This window comes from Geotrypetes seraphini, chromosome 5 (assembly GCF_902459505.1).
Source record: "Geotrypetes seraphini chromosome 5, aGeoSer1.1, whole genome shotgun sequence".
Lineage (NCBI taxonomy): Eukaryota > Metazoa > Chordata > Amphibia > Gymnophiona > Dermophiidae > Geotrypetes > Geotrypetes seraphini.
Window position 1 is genome coordinate 92,227,352 of NC_047088.1, and position 18,047 is coordinate 92,245,398.

At 44.4% G+C, this 18,047-nt stretch overlaps 1 protein-coding gene across 1 annotated transcript in view; it reads right to left on the reverse strand.

Moving 5' to 3' along the window:
* Positions 1–18,047, reverse strand: part of TUFM (Tu translation elongation factor, mitochondrial) — a 161,359-nt gene that overhangs the window by 121,445 nt on the left and 21,867 nt on the right. The window contains exon 5 of the mRNA XM_033945392.1: positions 7,559–7,663. Within this exon, the coding sequence (XP_033801283.1) occupies positions 7,559–7,663 (105 nt within the window). The remainder of the gene's footprint in view (positions 1–7,558; positions 7,664–18,047) is intronic.

The following is an 18,047-nucleotide window of genomic DNA, read 5'->3' on the forward strand; positions in this document are numbered from 1 at the left end:
AATTTAATAGTAGCAGGAGATTTCAATGCTGTGATGGATCCATTGATGGATAAAAATCCGAGAAGATTTATAAAATCATTAGGACTTGATAATTTGGTACAATCTTGTGATTTAAAAGATATTTGGCGCATACTTCATTTTGATGATCGAGAATTTTCGTTTTGTTCACAAGTCCATAACTCTTTTTCTAGAATAGATTATATTTTTGTTTCTAATCAATTAGTACATCAAGTCACACAGGCTATCATTGATCCAATTATATTATCAGATCATGGTGGAGTGTGGATTGAAATTAAAATAATAGATCAAAATAGAAATAAACCTATATGGAAATTAAATAATGCACTGCTTGCAGATACTGACTTTTGTACAAATTAGAGAATGACACGGGGAAAAAATCTGTCCCCGTCACCGCCCCGTCCCCGGCCCACCATCCTCTGCACCGCCCCGTCACCGCCATTCCATTCACCGCCCCGTCACCGTCACTGCCATCCCTTTCACCGCCCCGTCACCGCCACTGCCATCCCATTCACCGCCCCGTCACCGTCCCCGCAGCATCCATATAAGCCTTAGTACTCTAATATTTAGCGTATTCCATTCTTATAAATCAAAGTTCCTGCTGCTGAACTAGAGAAAGAGATGTTCAGCTGGCAGGGCTTTGTTTATAAATTTTTATTAACACAACTAATATACCACCATAATGTTTCCGACAGAGTATGCAATAAATGCATTTTGCTGTTTCAATGCCAGTGCTCAGCAGAACAACAGACAGCAATATGGACATTCACCTTATGTAGTACTTTTTAAATATATAAAAATAGGCAAAATTAGTTGCTGTTTTATCATTATATTTTCTTGCCATTATAGTATTCTTCATTGATCATTTTTCTTTTTAAATTCAAAACAAATTCAACCTATCTTGTGTCCCAGCATGAATTCATGTTTCACTCAATTGGCTGTTTCAAGGGAATTAACCCTCCAACTTCCATTTGCAAAAATACCCAATGTTGTTCCTTCTATGAGCAATATTTAAATTATGAGGAACAACATTGGGTATTTTTGCTGAATTGTGTGACACCATTTGGGCTGAACATGAAGATTGAAAATGCCTGGTTAGCCCTGGACAGATGATTTGAATAGCCAGGAGCCTGTCCTGGCCATTTAAATCATTTTGAATATCTAGTCCAATGATAACAGAATTAGGGTGATTATAGAAACATAGAACTTTGTTGATCACTAAAAACAGTGGAGACTAAGGGTCTATCAAGCTCAGCATCCTGTCTTTGACACTGGCCAGTCTTGGTCTTTGGAACTGCCCATTGTGTCAGAAGCAATAGGGATTAAGTGACTTGCCCATGGTCACAAGGAGTGTAGTGTAGCTCTAACCACTGGATTTAGAAGTTGGCTTCTTTTGGGATCTTTAACTCATCATCGCTAGGACTCGAATCTGAGTCCGTGGCACCTAACATAGAATGGAATTAGTATGGCAAAGTAATGAAGAATGGTCCAGCAGCCCCCACCCTCCCTCCACCTCACCTTATATTCGTTCCGAGTTTGCCGGCTTCCTTTTTCCCTAGCCGCACGCGTTCAAAAAGCCGTGCATTTAGCCAGCTCCCTCCCTCCACCTCACCTTAAATTTCAAGTTTTCCGGCTTCCTTTTTTCCGAGCCGCACGTGTTCAAAAATCCGTGCACGCGCGGCTGCGCGAGTCAATCAAACTTCTCCTCTCTGCAACTTCCTGTTTCCGGTTGCGTCAGAGGAGAAGATTGATTGACTCGCGCAGCTGAGCATGCACGGATTTTTGAACACGTGCGGCTCGGAAAAAAGGAAGCCGGAAAACTCGAAATTTAAGGTGAGGTGGAGGGAGGGAGCTGGCTAAATGCTACGGGTGGGCGGGCGGTGGCTGCGGGGACCGCGCGATCCTTGATACCTCACTGCGGAGACAAGACCATTCACTGCCCCACGGGCGGTGAATGGCCTTGTCCCCGTCACCGCAGCGACTGCTAGTTTTCTTCCCCGTTTTCGGCGGGTGACCCGCGGCTAAAATGCGGTGGCCGCGGGTAAACCGCCACCGTGGCATTCTCTAGTACAAATCTTATGGAAAAAATGGAAGAATATTTTCAAATTAATGATATAGAAGAAATTTCAATAGAGACTTTATGGGATGCTTTTAAAGCATACATTAGAGGACAAATTATTTCTTATTCAGCAATGCAAATAAAAAAAGAAAAAAAAACAATTTACAGAATTAGAAAAACTAATAAAGTCTCTAGAATCAAAATTAATTGAAAAATGGGATTATTTGACACAACAAGAATTGTTAAAAACTAAAGGAAAATATAATGAAATTTCTTCAAAAATCATTAGAAAAGATTTATTTGTACAACAAGCTCTGTATTATGGAAATTCAAATAAAGCGGGAAGAATGCTAGCAAATTATCTCAAAGCAAAAAAAAAGAAAACAAAAATAATTGCAATTCAAAATGAGAATAGAGAAATGTTATCTCACAATGATCACATAATGAAACAATTTTTGAAATTCTATAAAAAATTGTATTCTTCCGAGCCTTATTCAGAAAAGGAAAAAGATGGTTTAGAATTTCTAAAGTTAATAAAAGGACCGAAGATTCCTGAACATATAAAACGAAGTTTAGAAGAACCAATATCCTTAAAAGAATTAGATACAGCATTGAAATCCCTTAGGGCTGGATCCGCTCCAGGTGGAGATGACTATACAGTAGAGTTTTATAAATCATTTCAAAACATTACAATGTCCTATTTATTAAAATTATATCAGACACAACTAAATAAAGGTTATATCACAGGTACTATGGCTGAATCAATAACTATAGTTTTACCTAAGCCAAATAAAGATCCCACTTTGGTTTCAAATTATAGACCTATTTATTTAATAAATGTAGATGGAAAAATTTTGACCAAGGCATTAGCATTAAGATTGGCTAAAGCTCTCCCTTTCATTATTGATATGCATCAGACAGGTTTTGTAGCTCAAAGACATTCATCTCATAATACTAGATTGGCACATCACATATTATATTTGACAAAATCCATTAATGACCCAACATTCTCTATTTCATTAGACGCTGAAAAAGCTTTTGATAGAGTGGAATGGAACTTCATGTTTCAGGCAATGGAATGGTTTGGTATAGGATCCGGTTTTATACAAATAATAAAAGCATTGTATAACTCCCCTGTTGCTAGATTATACATCAATAATAATATTTCAGAAAAATTTATTTTGCAAAGGGGAGTTAGACAAGGATGCCCACTATCTCTACTGCTTTTCAATATCGTATTAGAACCCTTGTTATTAGCTATAGAACAAACAAGGGAGATACAGGGTATTCCATATTCAGATAGAGAATATAAATTATCAGCATATGCTGATGATATTTTACTTTATTTGAGAAATCCGGAAACAACCATTCCAAATTTGCTTGAATTGATTGAAAAATTTGGAAAATTTTCAGGATATAAAATAAACTGGAATAAATCAGAAGTACTTCCACTCAATGTACATTGTACAAAAAGTCTATTTGATTCATTTTCTTTTATTTGGAAAGAAGAAGGAATAAAATACTTAGGAATTTGGATTACAAAAACTGTAGAAGAGACAATGAAAATTAATGAAAAAAATATATTACAAAAAGTGTCAGAAATGTGTGAGCAATGGAATCCTCTGTGCATATCCTGGTGGGGGAGAATACAAACTGTAAAAATGATGATATTACCAGTAGTTTGTTACCAAATGGGTATGATACCAATTTTTTTTCAGGGGTCATTTTATAAAAAACTGGATAAGATGTTAACAAAATTTATTTGGCTTGGAAAAAACCCCAGAATTGCTCTAGTATCATTACAAAGACCAATTGCGGAGGGAGGGGTAAATTTTCCAAATTTTTATAGGTACCATCAAGCCTATATTATGCGTCAGGGTATGTATTGGATCCTCCCAGAGCCCATTGAACATATACCAGATTGGTTCTGGTTAGAATGGAGATTAATGTTTCCTTTACGTCTAAGTCATGTTATCAGTATTCAAATGCCAAGGTTATATAAGGATCACAAAATATTGGTTGATACTTGGAAAACTATAAGATATATAAGTAATCTAACTCCTATTCCAATAACTAAATCAACGACTCAAACAATATGGCTCAATCCAAAGATCAAAGTTGGCGGTTTTAAAATTATCTGGAAACATTGGATCTACTACTGCTCGAAAGATGGTCAACTACTTGGCAGCTAGGCTTCAATGCTAAAAAATGCAAGATAATGCACCTGGGGAAGAGTAATCCGCGTAGAACTTATGTACTGAATGGAGAAACATTGGTTAAGACCACTGCAGAACGCGATCTAGGGGTGATTATTAGTGAGGATATGAAGGCTGCCAATCAAGTGGAGAAGGCTTCCTCCAAGGCAAGACAGATGATGGGCTGCATCCGCAGAGGTTTTGTCAGCAGGAGACCTGAAGTAATGATGCCGTTATACAGATCCATGGTGAGGCCTCACTTGGAGTACTGTGTTCAGTTCTGGAGACCACACTACCGTAAAGACATACTAAGAATCGAGTCGGTTCAACGAATGGCGACAAGGATGGTCTTGGGGCTCAAGGATCTCACGTATGAAGAAAGACTAAAAAAGTTGCGGCTGTACTCACTTGAGGAAAGAAGAGAACGGGGAGACATGATTGAAACGTATAAGTACATCACGGGACGCATCGAGTCGGAAGATGATCTCTTCTGTCTCATAGGATCCTCAACCACCAGAGGGCATCCGATGAAAATCAGGGGAGGGAAATTTCGTAGCGACTCCAGAAAGTACTTCTTCACCGAGAGAGTGGTGGATCATTGGAATAGACTCCCATTGCAGGTGATTAAGGCCAGCAGCGTGACGGATTTTAAGAGGAAATGGGATATTTACATGGGATCTCTAGGGGAGTGAACTCTGGGGGGCCGATAATTGGAATGGGCAGACTTGGTGGGCTATAGCCCTTTTCTGCCGTCTTTTTCTATGTTTCTATGTTTATATATGAATAAAAACATCTCCCCGATATACCTATAAATAGTACAGGAGAAAAGAGCGCTGTGCAAATTCGAAGATTCACGTCCAAAGAACTAAGGAAAAGATACCACCCTTTTTGTGACAGTCAAATGGTGACAGGAGAAAATAAGCATGAAAATCTAAAGTCCAGGCCCCCTCAGAAATAGAGAAAGAGTCCTGGCCACAGGAAGATGCGAAGTGTCATTATGCCCATAGAGACAGCCCGAACTTGGAAACTGTTTGTACTACCTTTAGGCATATATATCCTATGCCACTACTAGACACATGCAGCGCAGCACAGAGGCCCAAATAAGAAGGACAGTTACCAACAGACAAAGGCTCAATCTGCAGGGACCCCAAGAGAGACAATGAGATACCCGTGTGAAATACAGGGCACTATCTTACTGCTGATCTCACTGTGCCGTGAGTTGCCGTATGTCGACCCAGTCCGGAGACAAACCGAGACTGGGCGACCTAGCACAGGTCAAAGTCTCTGTGGTAATCCCCTTGAGTGCTAACCCCAGAGTCCGATTAAACTAGCAGCTTCCTTCAAGTGAATACAGCAGAAACACAGACATAGACATATAAATCTGCCCAAGCTTGTCCCAAAGCTGGTGAAACACGTACAACTTGTCTGAACCGGAAAGGAGAGAAGCCGCGGCATACCCTGACAAAAGTCAGCCGGAACGCTGCAGCTCTCCCGCCATCGCCGGAGACCCAAGCGAGCGCCTGATTCTCGCCGACACGTGGCCGCTGCATCAACACTCCTAGAAACAGAGTCGGATTCAAGCCCCGCAAAATTTACCCTGCCGCGGCCTGCATAGAAAGAAAATCAGACTCGGGGAATAACTAGAAGAACGGTGCGATGCTTCCCACAGCGCCGGATAAAACATGTCCTATTTCATGCACGCTGCTATAAACCAGCACCTGCACAATCAGCTGCACATGGCCGCGACAAACACCAACGAAAGAGAGCCTCGGAATAAACAGGACTACTACTGCTGCACTGAAACCCAACGAGGAGAACAATTGCGAGCATGAAATCGCACCGTTACAGCCGCGCTGTAACCAACAAGGAAACCAAGCGCGTGCATGCAAAGGGCGGGAAAGTCCCAGCTCCCTCAACGGATTTCTAGTCATAAAACTTAGCCTCAATAAAATATACATTCCTTAAACGTACGTTGACCGAACCCATAGTACTAAGACTCCCAAACAGAACCTGAAGTTCAAACAATAGTAAAAAACACATACATACTCACAAGCTTGTTGTTAGGGCTGGTTGAGCCAGTAAGAGCTGGTTGTGCAGCACTAACAAGGCAGAATGTAGCAACTGTGGTCTCCTCTTTTTTTTTTTTAACAGAGAAGGGAAAGAAGAAAAAAATCGAGACCCAGTCAGACCCTCTAGCAATGGAGGGAGGGTGAGGCAGGGACCTGGGGGAGCCCAGATGTAACCCCTAAAGCTGGCACCATTCAGCCGGACACCCCTGTCTCACTGAAAAGAAACCTCAAAAGGAGAAATAGAATGGCAGTCTCACTGAAGAGAAACCTCAACAGGAGAAAATAACTATCCAGTCACAGCCAGAATTCAGGAGCTCGTTGAATAGCGACTATCACCTGCTGGGAGATAGAGCATACTGAAGATGCAGGAGGAGTGCCAGCCAATAGGACCACCTGTTAATCAGTTTCTCTATCTCCGCCTGCTGGAGATGTCTGCTATCCCATTGGTCTCTGGATTCATCTTCTGCTGTTGCTAAGGAAACAAAATTTCACACATGGAATGGGTGACAATACCGAGTCTACAGCTCCTGTAGGCAGTGTAGTGATGGCTGCCATGTATTTGACCCACCCCATCCTCAGTGCATTTCAGTTGACATTTCCCCCCCAGCCTATGCTTGCTGTCTCCCTGTGCTGAGCTCTTAAAAGTTCTAAAAAAAACAAAAAAAAACAAAACCCAAAAACAAAACAACCCCCCCCACCCAAAAAAACTCCACACCAAATCAAAAAGCTATTCCCCTAACAAACAGATGAATAAAGCATAAACCCAACTAAAACTCCATTTTTAAAATTTGCTACAGGAATGCTCTTTGAGAGAGAAGGAGAGGACTCCCATCCCCTTGCTAAGTGCCTCATCAGGCTAAAGCCTGTAGGCTATGGTCAAGGTTTGCAGAGGGTACATCAGCTCTGTGCTCCACTGGGGTAAGGACCATGGTCTAAAATGAGGATATTTATCCTTGGAGATGAAGGCTATGGATTGGCTTGGGAAGTCGGGCCGAAATAAGTGACCTGCAGCACCAGACCACACTACCATTTACTTGAGGAGGAGAAAATACTGGAGATTTACATGCTACACCAGCCCTTATATCAGTGATGTTACTGGAAAGTTTCCATTTTTCTACCTCCATCTGCTGTTAGGAAGAGAACATACAAACAGGTTACCTGGACTGGTCTAGCAGAGAGATGAGCGTAATCTCAGTTTACACATTGGCACATGTTACCTGTTTTGCCAGCAATAAGTGCTCTCTGGTCTGCGGCATCTGTCCATCTGTAGCTGCAACTACTAGGATACACCCATCCATCTGTGCTGTTCCTGTGATCATATTCTGCAGGAAAAAGATGTAACATTTTTGCTCAGCTTCTGTATGGTGTTAACACGTTTTTCTATTATATATACAGACCAATCACATTTATTTTAATTTGTATTAGTACCTCTGACCAAAATATAATTAAGCACATGGAAAGACACTGCTTTTGGCATTACAGATTTCAGCCTCATCCTGTTGCCAGGATGGTATAAATCCATGCACCTGAATTGGTGTGGCTGGATGATAAGACGTGCCTTTTTACTGCTAGCCCATAGCTAAATAAGCCCATTAAAAGTAATAGCTGCCTCATCTATACCAACTTGCCCTTTTACTTCTATTATGGCTTCTCTATGCCTCACTTTATTGATCCTAGCATCATCATTCATGTAAAAGCCATGAAACTGCTCAAGGCCTTGCTATCCTGGTGTGAAGACAGGAGGCACAGTAGCTGTGCTTCAGCAGGTGATGCTTGAGCTCCTTGCCACTCACTGCAGTCATCCACCAGCATGCCACAAGCTTGCCTCTCAGTTTCTTTTAGACAGCTACCTGGTGCAGGAATGGACAGCCCAAATGAAAAACATGACTGTGACAAACCCAACTGGTTTGAAGATAAAACAGCTCCTTTGTTCCTTCTCAAGCCTTACTCGAAGGCCTTGAGCATGCGCAGATGCTCAAGGCCCAGCAAAAAGGACGGCAGATCTTCAGGCACCGGCATGTCCTGTGCATTGGTGCCGGTCCCGAGTGCCAGATGGGGGTAAGCAATGTGTTCGGGTGGGTGGATGGGTGTGTGGGGGATGGCGGATTGCGGCGGGGGATGTCGGATCACGCGGGGGGAGCAATGCCGGTTCTCAGGGGGGGGGGGTAGAGCAGTGCCACTGGTCTCGGGGGTGGGTGGGAACGAATCAAGCGAGTTTTCCTTACTTTCTATGGGGAAACTCGCTTTGATATACAAGTAATTTGGTTTATGAGCATGCTTCTGGAACGAATTATGCTCGTAAACCAAGGTTCCACTGTACTTCTAAATCTCCCTTCCACAAAAAATCTGCAATACAAGCATTTTTTCCACTCCATGCTCATCTTTCTAGGTGTAAAAACTTGGAATGACCTTACTGAAATGACCAGGACGGAACCTAACCACATCAAATTCTGGAAGAAACTGAAAACTCATCTATTTGACACCTAATCACTTGTATCCTCTTCTTCTCCTGTATCTTCCTGCCCTCCATTGTCCTCCCTACCCTCTTCTAACCCCTTCCTCTGTAATGTCGTCAAAAGCTTGTATAGGTATGTGCAACGCACAAATAGAAGAAATAAATAAATAAATGAGTAGAACTGACAAAAATACTGCAAACATTCATCAAATTGTACGTCAAAATCATCGGCTGACTGTGAGAAGAATAACAGATCAAGTAAATAGAGAAGCAGGAAAATCTTAACTAAAAATCTTGGCTTGAGAAAGGTGTGTGCAAAAATGGTCCCAAAGGAATTCACAAATGAGCAAAAGCAAAGGAGAGTCGAAGTTTGCCAAGACAATGTTTTGGGCCATTTTATCACTGGTTATGAAACATGGGTGTACTAATATGACCCTGAAACAAAGCATCACAAGTGCACAATGGAAGTCAGCCAATTCTCCACAACCATAAAAGTTCTGCCAGTACAAATCAAGAGTCAAAACGATGTTGCTAACCTTTTTTGATATCAGAGGGATTGTTTATTATGAATTTGTACCAACTGGACAAACACATAACCAAGTTAACTATCTGGAAGTGCTGAAAAAGCTGCATGAAAATGTTGGTAAAAACGACCTGAACTTTTTGCCAAGAACTCATGGCTCTTGCATCACACAATGCACCAGCTCACATAGCACCATCTGTGTTGGAGTTTTTAGCCAGAAAACAAATACAGTTTGCGAGCATAATTCATTCCAGAAGCATGCTTGTATACCAAAGTGCTCGTATATCAAAGCGAGTTTCCCCATAGACAGTAAGGGAAACTCGGATGTTTTGTTCCACATCCCAAAAACAAATCACCCCCCCACCCCTGAGGCCACTGGTGCTTATTGCTTCCACCCCACACCACCCAAGGGAACCGGCTTCTCTCCCCCCACAGCACATCCCCAAAACAGCACCTACCTCCCGCCTGAGGCCAATGGCGGTGCTCACTTCACCCCACCCCAGGAAATGAATTCTCTCCCCGTGGCCCACCCCCAAACCCTTACCTGCGGTGGACACTGGCACGCGCCAACCCACAGGACATACATATGCCAGTGCTGAAAGAGCCTGCCGCAAATTCTGGTGCTGCAAGAGCCTGCTGTGAATTCTATTCTGGGCTGCTGCGGGGCCTTGAGCATCTGCACATGCTCAAAGCCTTCTGGCTCTCACCCTCTCTGAGATTCTCATGAGATTCTCAGCGAGGGTGAGAACCAGAAGGCCTTGAGCATGCGAAGATGCCCAAGGCCCCGCAGCAGCCCAGCATAGAATTCATGGCAGGCTCTTTCAGCACTGGTTCACGTATGTCCTGTGGGTTAGCACGTGCCGGTATCCGCTTCAGGTAAGGGTTTGGGGTAGGCCGTGGGGGGAAGAGAAGCTGGTTCCTGGGGTGGGGTGGTACGACACGCTTGCTTATCGAGTCAACGCTCAGTTTATGAGTTAAAGTTTGCGCGAGTGTTTTGCTCATCTTGCAAAACACTTGCAAACCGCTTTATTCGCAAACCGAGGTTTGACTGCAACTGTATTGGAACACCCTCCCTGCTCACCTTTCTGGCTCTCAATTACTTTTTTCTTTACTCAAAGATAAAGGAAATATTGAAAGGAAAACATTTTGATGACTTCCAGGACATCAATGGTAATACGACGACAGCCCTGATGGGCATTTTAGAAAGAGAGTTCTAAAATTGCTTTGAAGGGTGGACTAGGTGTTGGTGTCAGTGCATAGCTTCCCAAAGGGAGTACTTCGAAGGTGCCTATAGTGATATTCAGCAATGAGGTATGTAGCACTTTTTCTAGAATGAATTCGTGAACATAAATTTTCAGACCTCGTATGAATTATATGACCACAACCCCCACACAAATTCAATCCCTATCCCAACCAACCCCTCCTCTCCCCATCTAACACTCCTCTAAATAGTAGCCATGGAGGACCCACTTTTGAATTTTTGGGCTGCCCCTGGTTGGAGAGAGCAGCAGGATCCCCTTCAGGAGTCGAGGGAACATGGGTCAACAAGATCTCACCCCCTCCTCCGCCGCAGAGCACATGGAACACAACCACATGCCAGATAGCCATCTACCACAAAGAGGGCATGAATTCAAAGTATCCTACCCTGGGGAGTCCATCTGGGTGGTCTTCTTGGAAAAACAAAGCTTGTAGAGGCAAAATAAATAACTTTAAATTCAAATTGAGAAAATCCACGATGACCCCCGCGGGTGCAGTTTTCAGAACAAATCAGCCCAGGAAAAATATAGGAACACCCAAAACATAGCAATTTTAGCATTTTAGGAGTGGGATGACTAGGTTTAACTTCCACACTGCCCAAAACTCACTTTTGAAGACCCCCCAAAATCGCTGAAACAGGCTATCAGCTCTATGCTCACTATGTCATACTGTGCTTCAAGATGCAGGAAAAGAAGCTGAAACAGCTTACAGGGAGATCATCTGCCTCAACAAGTCTTACAACTGTACTGGTGGTCTTCTGCCTGCCCCTCTGGCCCAAGTCCCATGGCTAGGGACCTCCACCATCCATGTCACACACCTGACAGAGGAACGCAGTTGGCCACGATCCCGGACACACCTCCACAGAGCCACGCAGCCTGCACTCAAACCCATTAGAGGATGAACCTGCGGTGAGCTAGCCCCCAAGGGAACGGTACCTGAGCCCCAATCTGAAAGTGCAGGCTGTCACTGGAAACAGGCTTTTCCTCAAAGTCTGAAACCACCCGCAGCCAGAGCTGTTCCCGCTGGGAATCTCTACAGCATGAAGGTGCGAAACGTAAACAAAAAGACTGACTTTAAAGAAAAATAAACATGAACAGAAAAGACCTAGCTCCTACTGTCTTGCTTGCAGGAAAGCAACTGAATACTTGAGGGCAGCCCTGAGGTAAGAGGGGAGAGTCTAAAAAATTATGTAAATGAGGCTTCCTACAAGCAGTCTCGCGACTGGGAATGCATAACCCACTTGTCCAGGAACAGAGTAGGATTGTACAAAAAAATCTGGAAATGCTCTGCCAGTTGGTTCAAGACAAGCGTATTACTGAATCCAAAGTTTAGGCAATATTTTAGATCTTTTTTTCTATCATGGCCATGGTCTTGATTTAGGTCCGAGTAGGGGCACAAAGTTCAAACAAATTTTTAATATCAAGGATTTGATGGAATGCATTTGTCTTCACACTTAAAAGCAGACCAACAAGCATCAGCAGATGCAATCTTTCTGAGAGATTATCCAAACTAACATTAATCCCTATAAAGGTATTACTTTGCTAAGTCAATTAATACCAATTGTGGGACACCAATAGAAAATGAATTTTCTTACTGTTCATTTCCTTCTTGTTAGCATCTAATACAATTATAATTATCCCATTCTAGTTAATATTCTTATTCATTGTATTTGGTATGATAGGTAACTATTATGGACACTCATCTCAGAATTGATTTCTATTTCTATATAGGTTTTAATGTTTATGTTTATTAAAAACTTTATATAGCCAAAAGGCACCGACTAATACATCAAACGGAATCTCACTAAAACTCGAATCCCACCACGATTATTACTTGAATTACTACCACCAGAAAAGAAAAAATATTTTTGACTGTTATGCCTATCTATACAAAAAATGCTGCAATTCAAATCACGTATGTATCTAAGTCTGTATGTTACGTCTATACTGTCTACGTCTGTATGTTACGTCTATGTCCACCATGTCTGTACATTTAGTACATACATTATACCTATATTGTAAATGCTGTAATCTAAACCCCTGCGTCCGCCAATCTCTGTATTCTCACGAACGTTTGTTTAGCTTTACTATGAATGTACTTTTGTAACCTGTTCTGGGCTCCTTTGGGAGGACGGGCTAAATAGCACAGTTACTTACCGTAACAGTTGTTATCCAGGGACAGCAGGCAGATATTCTCACACATGGGTGATGTCACCGACGGAGCCCCGCAGCGGACAGCCTCGAAAGCAAACTTGCTTGAAGATCTTGAACTTTCGAGTGCTGCATCGCACATGCGCACGTGCCTTCCCGCCCGAACTAGGGGGCGCATCTCCTGTGAGGATCCTCAGTTCAGATACCTAGCCAAGAAGCCAACCAGGGGAGGTGGGAGTGTTGTGAGAATATCTGCCTGCTGTCCCTGGATAACAACTGTTACGGTAAGAAAGTCTGCAGCGGTCAAAACAGCAGTCAGGGAGGCCAAACTTCGTATGGAAGAAACTCTAGCGAAGAACATCAAGAAAGGGGATAAATCCTTCTTCAGATACATTAGCGACAGGAAAAAGAACACAAACAGGATAGTACGCCTTAGAACGCCAGACGGGAATTATGTGGAAACTGACTCCGATAAAGCCAAACTACTGAATGATTACTTCTGTTCAGTCTTTACCTGCGAGGCACCAGGGCACGGGCCTCGGCTGGATGCAAAGCAAAGCATGGATGACCCATTTCAGAAGTTTGAGTTCACACCAGCTGATGTTTACAAAGAACTGTCAAGACTCAAGGTGAACAAAGCCATGGGACCGGACAATCTGCACCCAAGAGTGCTCAGAGAGCTATACGATGTTTTGGCGGAACCGTTAGCCATGCTTTTCAATCTCTCCCTAAGTATGGGGAGAGTCCCCCTGGACTGGAAAACTGCCAATGTTGTTCCTCTGCACAAAAAGGGTTGCAAATTACAGACCAGTAAGTCTCACATCAATAGTTTGTAAACTCATGAAAACTCTACTTAAAGGGAAATTAGACACGATATTGGATGAGGGGAATCTGAGGGATCCCTGTCAACATGGATTCACTAGGGGCAGGTCATGCCAATCCAATCTTATCAGCTTCTTTGACTGGGTGACAGGAAAGCTAGACTCGGGAGAGTCTCTGGACATAGTGTACTTGGATTTCAGTAAAGCGTTTGACAGTGTCCCACACCGTAGACTATTAAACAAGATGAAATCGATGGGGTTAGGTGAGAAACTAACGGCATGGGTCAATGATTGGCTGAGTGGAAGACTTCAGAGGGTGGTGGTCAATGGCACCCTCTCTAAGACATCGGAGGTAACTAGTGGAGTGCCGCAGGGCTCAGTCCTGGGACCATCCCTTTTTAACATATTCATAAGGGACTTGACCCGAGGACTTCAGGGAAAAGTAGCGCTGTTTGCCGACGACGCCAAACTGTGTAATATAGTAGGTGAAAGCGATCTCACGGATGGTATGGCGCAGGATCTGATCAAGTTGGAAAACTGGTCCTCAACATGGCAGCTGGGCTTCAACGCAAAGAAGTGTAAGGTGATGCATCTCGGCAGCAGAAATCCATGCAGAACATACACCTTGAATGGAGAAACACTAGCTACGACCTCAGAAGAACGGGACTTGGGAGTAATCATCAGTGCAGACATGAAGGCTGCCAAACAAGTAGAGAAGGCCTCATCCAAGGCAAGGCGGATGATGGGATGTATCAATAGAAGCTTCGTCAGCCGTAAACCTGAAGTCATAATGCCACTGTACAGAACCATGGTGAGACCTCATCTGGAATACTGTGTGCAATTCTGGAGGCCACATTACCGTAAAGATGTACTTCAAGCTGAGTCAGTCCAGCGAATGGCCACTAGGATGGTCTCCGGACTCAAGGGTCTCTCATACGAGGAAAGACTGGGCAAGTTGCAGCTCTACTCTCTAGAGGAGCACAGGGAGAGGGGTGACATGATTGAGACATTTAAGTACGTCACAGGTCGTGTCGAGGTGGAAAATGACATATTCTTTCCTAAGGGACCTTCAGTCACAAGAGGGCACCCGCTCAAACTCAGAGGAGGGAGATTTGGTGGTGACACCAGGAAGTATTTCTTTACAGAAAGGGTGGTGGATCACTAACAAACTACCGGTGCAGGTGATCAAGGCCACTAGCGTGCTCGACTTTAAGAATAAATGGGACATCCACGTGGGATCTCTACGTGGGTCAAGCAGCACTCTGACTTAATGGGGTGGGACAGTAGAGTGGGCAGACTTGATGGGCTATAGCCCTTTTCTGCCGTCATCTTTCTATGTTTCTATGTTTCTAAGTAACTGTGCTTTATCCCAGGACAAGCAGGCAGCATATTCTCACACATGGGTGACCTCCAAGCTAAGCAAAAAGGGATTGAGGGAAAGTTGGCAATTTAAGAAAAAAGATTTTGCAAAACAGATTGGCCAAAATGGCCATCCCTCCTGGATAAAGTATCCAGACAGTAATGAGAGGTGAAAGTATGAACCGAGGAACAAGTGGCAGCCTTGCAGATTTCCTCAATACCGTGTTTCCCCGATGGTAAGACACTGTCTTTTTTTTTTTTGGAAGGCCAAAATATGCTCTAGGGCTTATTTTCGGGGGGATGCCTTATTTACCCTTTCATGTCCCCTCTGTATCTCTATCCTTATTCAGTAGGTCCTGCTTACCCTTTCTCTTCTTTGTGTCACTATCTCCATTTTCAGCTTTCCCCCCCTTTTCCTTTGTTACTGCACCCTGTAGCTAGAATCTTTCCACCCTCCCTCCACTCCAGCCCAGCCCAGTATGAAATATTTCCTTTTGTTTCCCTCCCCTCTCTCTTTCTCTCTCTCTTCTCCTCCCTCACCCACGAGTCCTGCATCTGGCCCTCTCCCTTCTACCTGCACCTGGCAACACCCCCCTGCTCCGCGGCTCTCTTCAGCAACTCGTCAGCAGCAGTGATCAAGACAAGCTGCCGACATCGAGGCCTTCCCTCTACGAGTCCCGCCTTTGTGGAAAAAGGAAGTTGAAACAAGCGGGACTCGCAGAGGGTAGGCCCCGACGTCAGAAGCTTGTGTCGATCGCTGCTGTTGAGTTGCCAAAGAGAGCCGCGGAGCAGGGGATGTTGCCGGAAGCAGGTAGAAGGTAGAGGGAGATAGGAAGGCTGTAGATCTCCGGAGCATGACACCGACCCCGGCCAGGATGATTTCTTTTTCAGGCGTGCACCTTACAAGTCCAGCGTCGCGGCGGGAAATAGCCATGCTGAGCAGTGAGCTCAGCACTACACAGATGAAAGCCTTGCTTGCTGATTGGTCCGGCGGCACGGCCGCCGGACCAATCAGCAAGCAAGGCTTTCATCTGTGTACGTGCTGAGCTCACTGCTCAGCATGGCTATTTCCCGCTGCGACGCCGAACTTGTAAGTTGCATGCCTGCGTGACACACTACCGGAGCCACGGCAAAGGTGGAAAAGAGCCGCATGCGGCTCTGGAGCCGCGGGTTGCCGACCCCCGCGGTAGACGGAGGGACCACACGGAGTCACCCACCGTACCACCCGATTCGGGTAAGCGCAGGTATCGGTGGGTGGCTTATTTGCGGGGGGGGGTGCCTTATTTTACAATTTTTTCTAAAAAGGGGGGGCTGTCTTATTTGATGGCCCTGCCTTATCATCGGGGAAACACGGTAGGAGTTGATCTGAGGAAAGCTACAGACGCCACCATAACTCGAACTTTGTGGCCCGTCACTCGACCCTGCAGAGGAAGACCAGCCTGAGCATAGCAGAAAGAGATGCAAGCAGCCATCCAGTTGGAGATGGTACGCTTCGAGATAGGACGTCCCAACTTATTTGGATCAAAAGAGATGAAAAGTTGAGGAGATGTTCTGTGAGGTTGAGTGCGTTGGACATAGAAAGCCAAGGCACGTTTGCAGTCCAAAGTATGAAGTGCCGCTTCTCCCTGGTGAGAATGAGGCTTTGGAAAAAAATACTGGCAGAACAACAGATTGATTGATGTGAAATTCTGAAACCACTCTAGGTAAGAATTTGGGATGAATACGGAGGACCACCTTGTCATGGTGAAAAACTGTGAAAGGTGGGTCCGAAACCAATGCTTGTAGCTCACTAACTCGTCGAGCAGAAGTGAGGGCAATCAAAAATACAGCTTTCCAAGTGAGATACTTGAGGTGAGCTTTGTCAAGTGGTTCAAAAGGAGTTTTCATCAGTTGAGCCAAAACAACATTAAGATCCCAAACCACTGGAGACGGTTTAAGTGGTGGATGAAGATTAAAAAGTCCTTTCATAAAGTGGGAAACCATGGGATGTGCAGAGAGGTTTCCCTTCCAGAGGCTGATGAAAAGCAGCAATAGCACTGAGATGGACTCGAATAGAGGTAGATTGAAGTCCAGATTGTGACAAGTGAAGGAAATAGTCCAGAACGGATGCTAAGGAGGAAGACATTGGTTGCAGCTGACGTGTGGAACACCAAGCAGAAAATCTAGTCCATTTCTGGCCGTAACATTGACGAGTGGACGGCTTTCTGGAAGCAAGTAAAATATCTTGAACAGACTGAGAAAATTGAGAAGAGTCTGTTATGTAGACAGGTACCAAGCTGTCAAGTGTAGGTTGGGATGAAGTAAGGACCCTTGACTCTGAGTGAGCAGAGAAGGAAAAACTGGCAGAAGTAGAGGCTCCCTGGTGCTGAGTTGAAGTAGAAGGGAGTACCACGGTTGTCTGGGCCACCGAGGAGCTATCAGAATCATGGTGGCGTGTTCTGACTTTAGTTTGACTAGAGTCCTGAGAATCAGAGGAAATGGAGGAAAGGCATAAAGAAACTGAGCCCTCCAGCCAGGAGAAATGCATCCGCCTCGAGACATTGAGAAGTGTAAATGCGGGAACAAAACTGAGGCAGTTTGAAGTTGAGGGGGGACGCAAAAAGATCTATCTGGGGGCCCCCCAACGGACAAATATTTGACGAAGCATGGGAGAATTGAGCGTCCATTCGTGAGGCTGTAGAAGATGACTCAACTTGTCCGCTAGACAGTTGCGTTGACCCTGAATGTAGACAGCTCTGAGGAAGATGTTGTGAAGAATTGCCCAATGCCACAGCTTCAGAGCTTCCCGACAGAGGGAGTGAGATCCCGTACTTCCCTGTTTGTTGACATAATGCATGGCCACCTGGTTGTCTGTCCGAACAAGAACCACCATGTCATGGAGGAGATGCTGAAAGGCCTTGAGAGCATAGAAGATCGCTCTGAGTTCCAACAGATTGATATGACACTGACGGTCTGTTGGAGTCCATAGACCCTGAGTATGGAGACCGTCGACATGGGCTCCCCAGGCTTAGGCGGACGAATCGGTTGTGAGAATCTTCTGATAAAGAAGATTGTGGAACAGCAAGCCTCTGGAAAGATTGGAAGAGAGCATCCACCAACGGAGAGACTTCTGCAATAAGGTAAAATTATGGTCTTACCTGT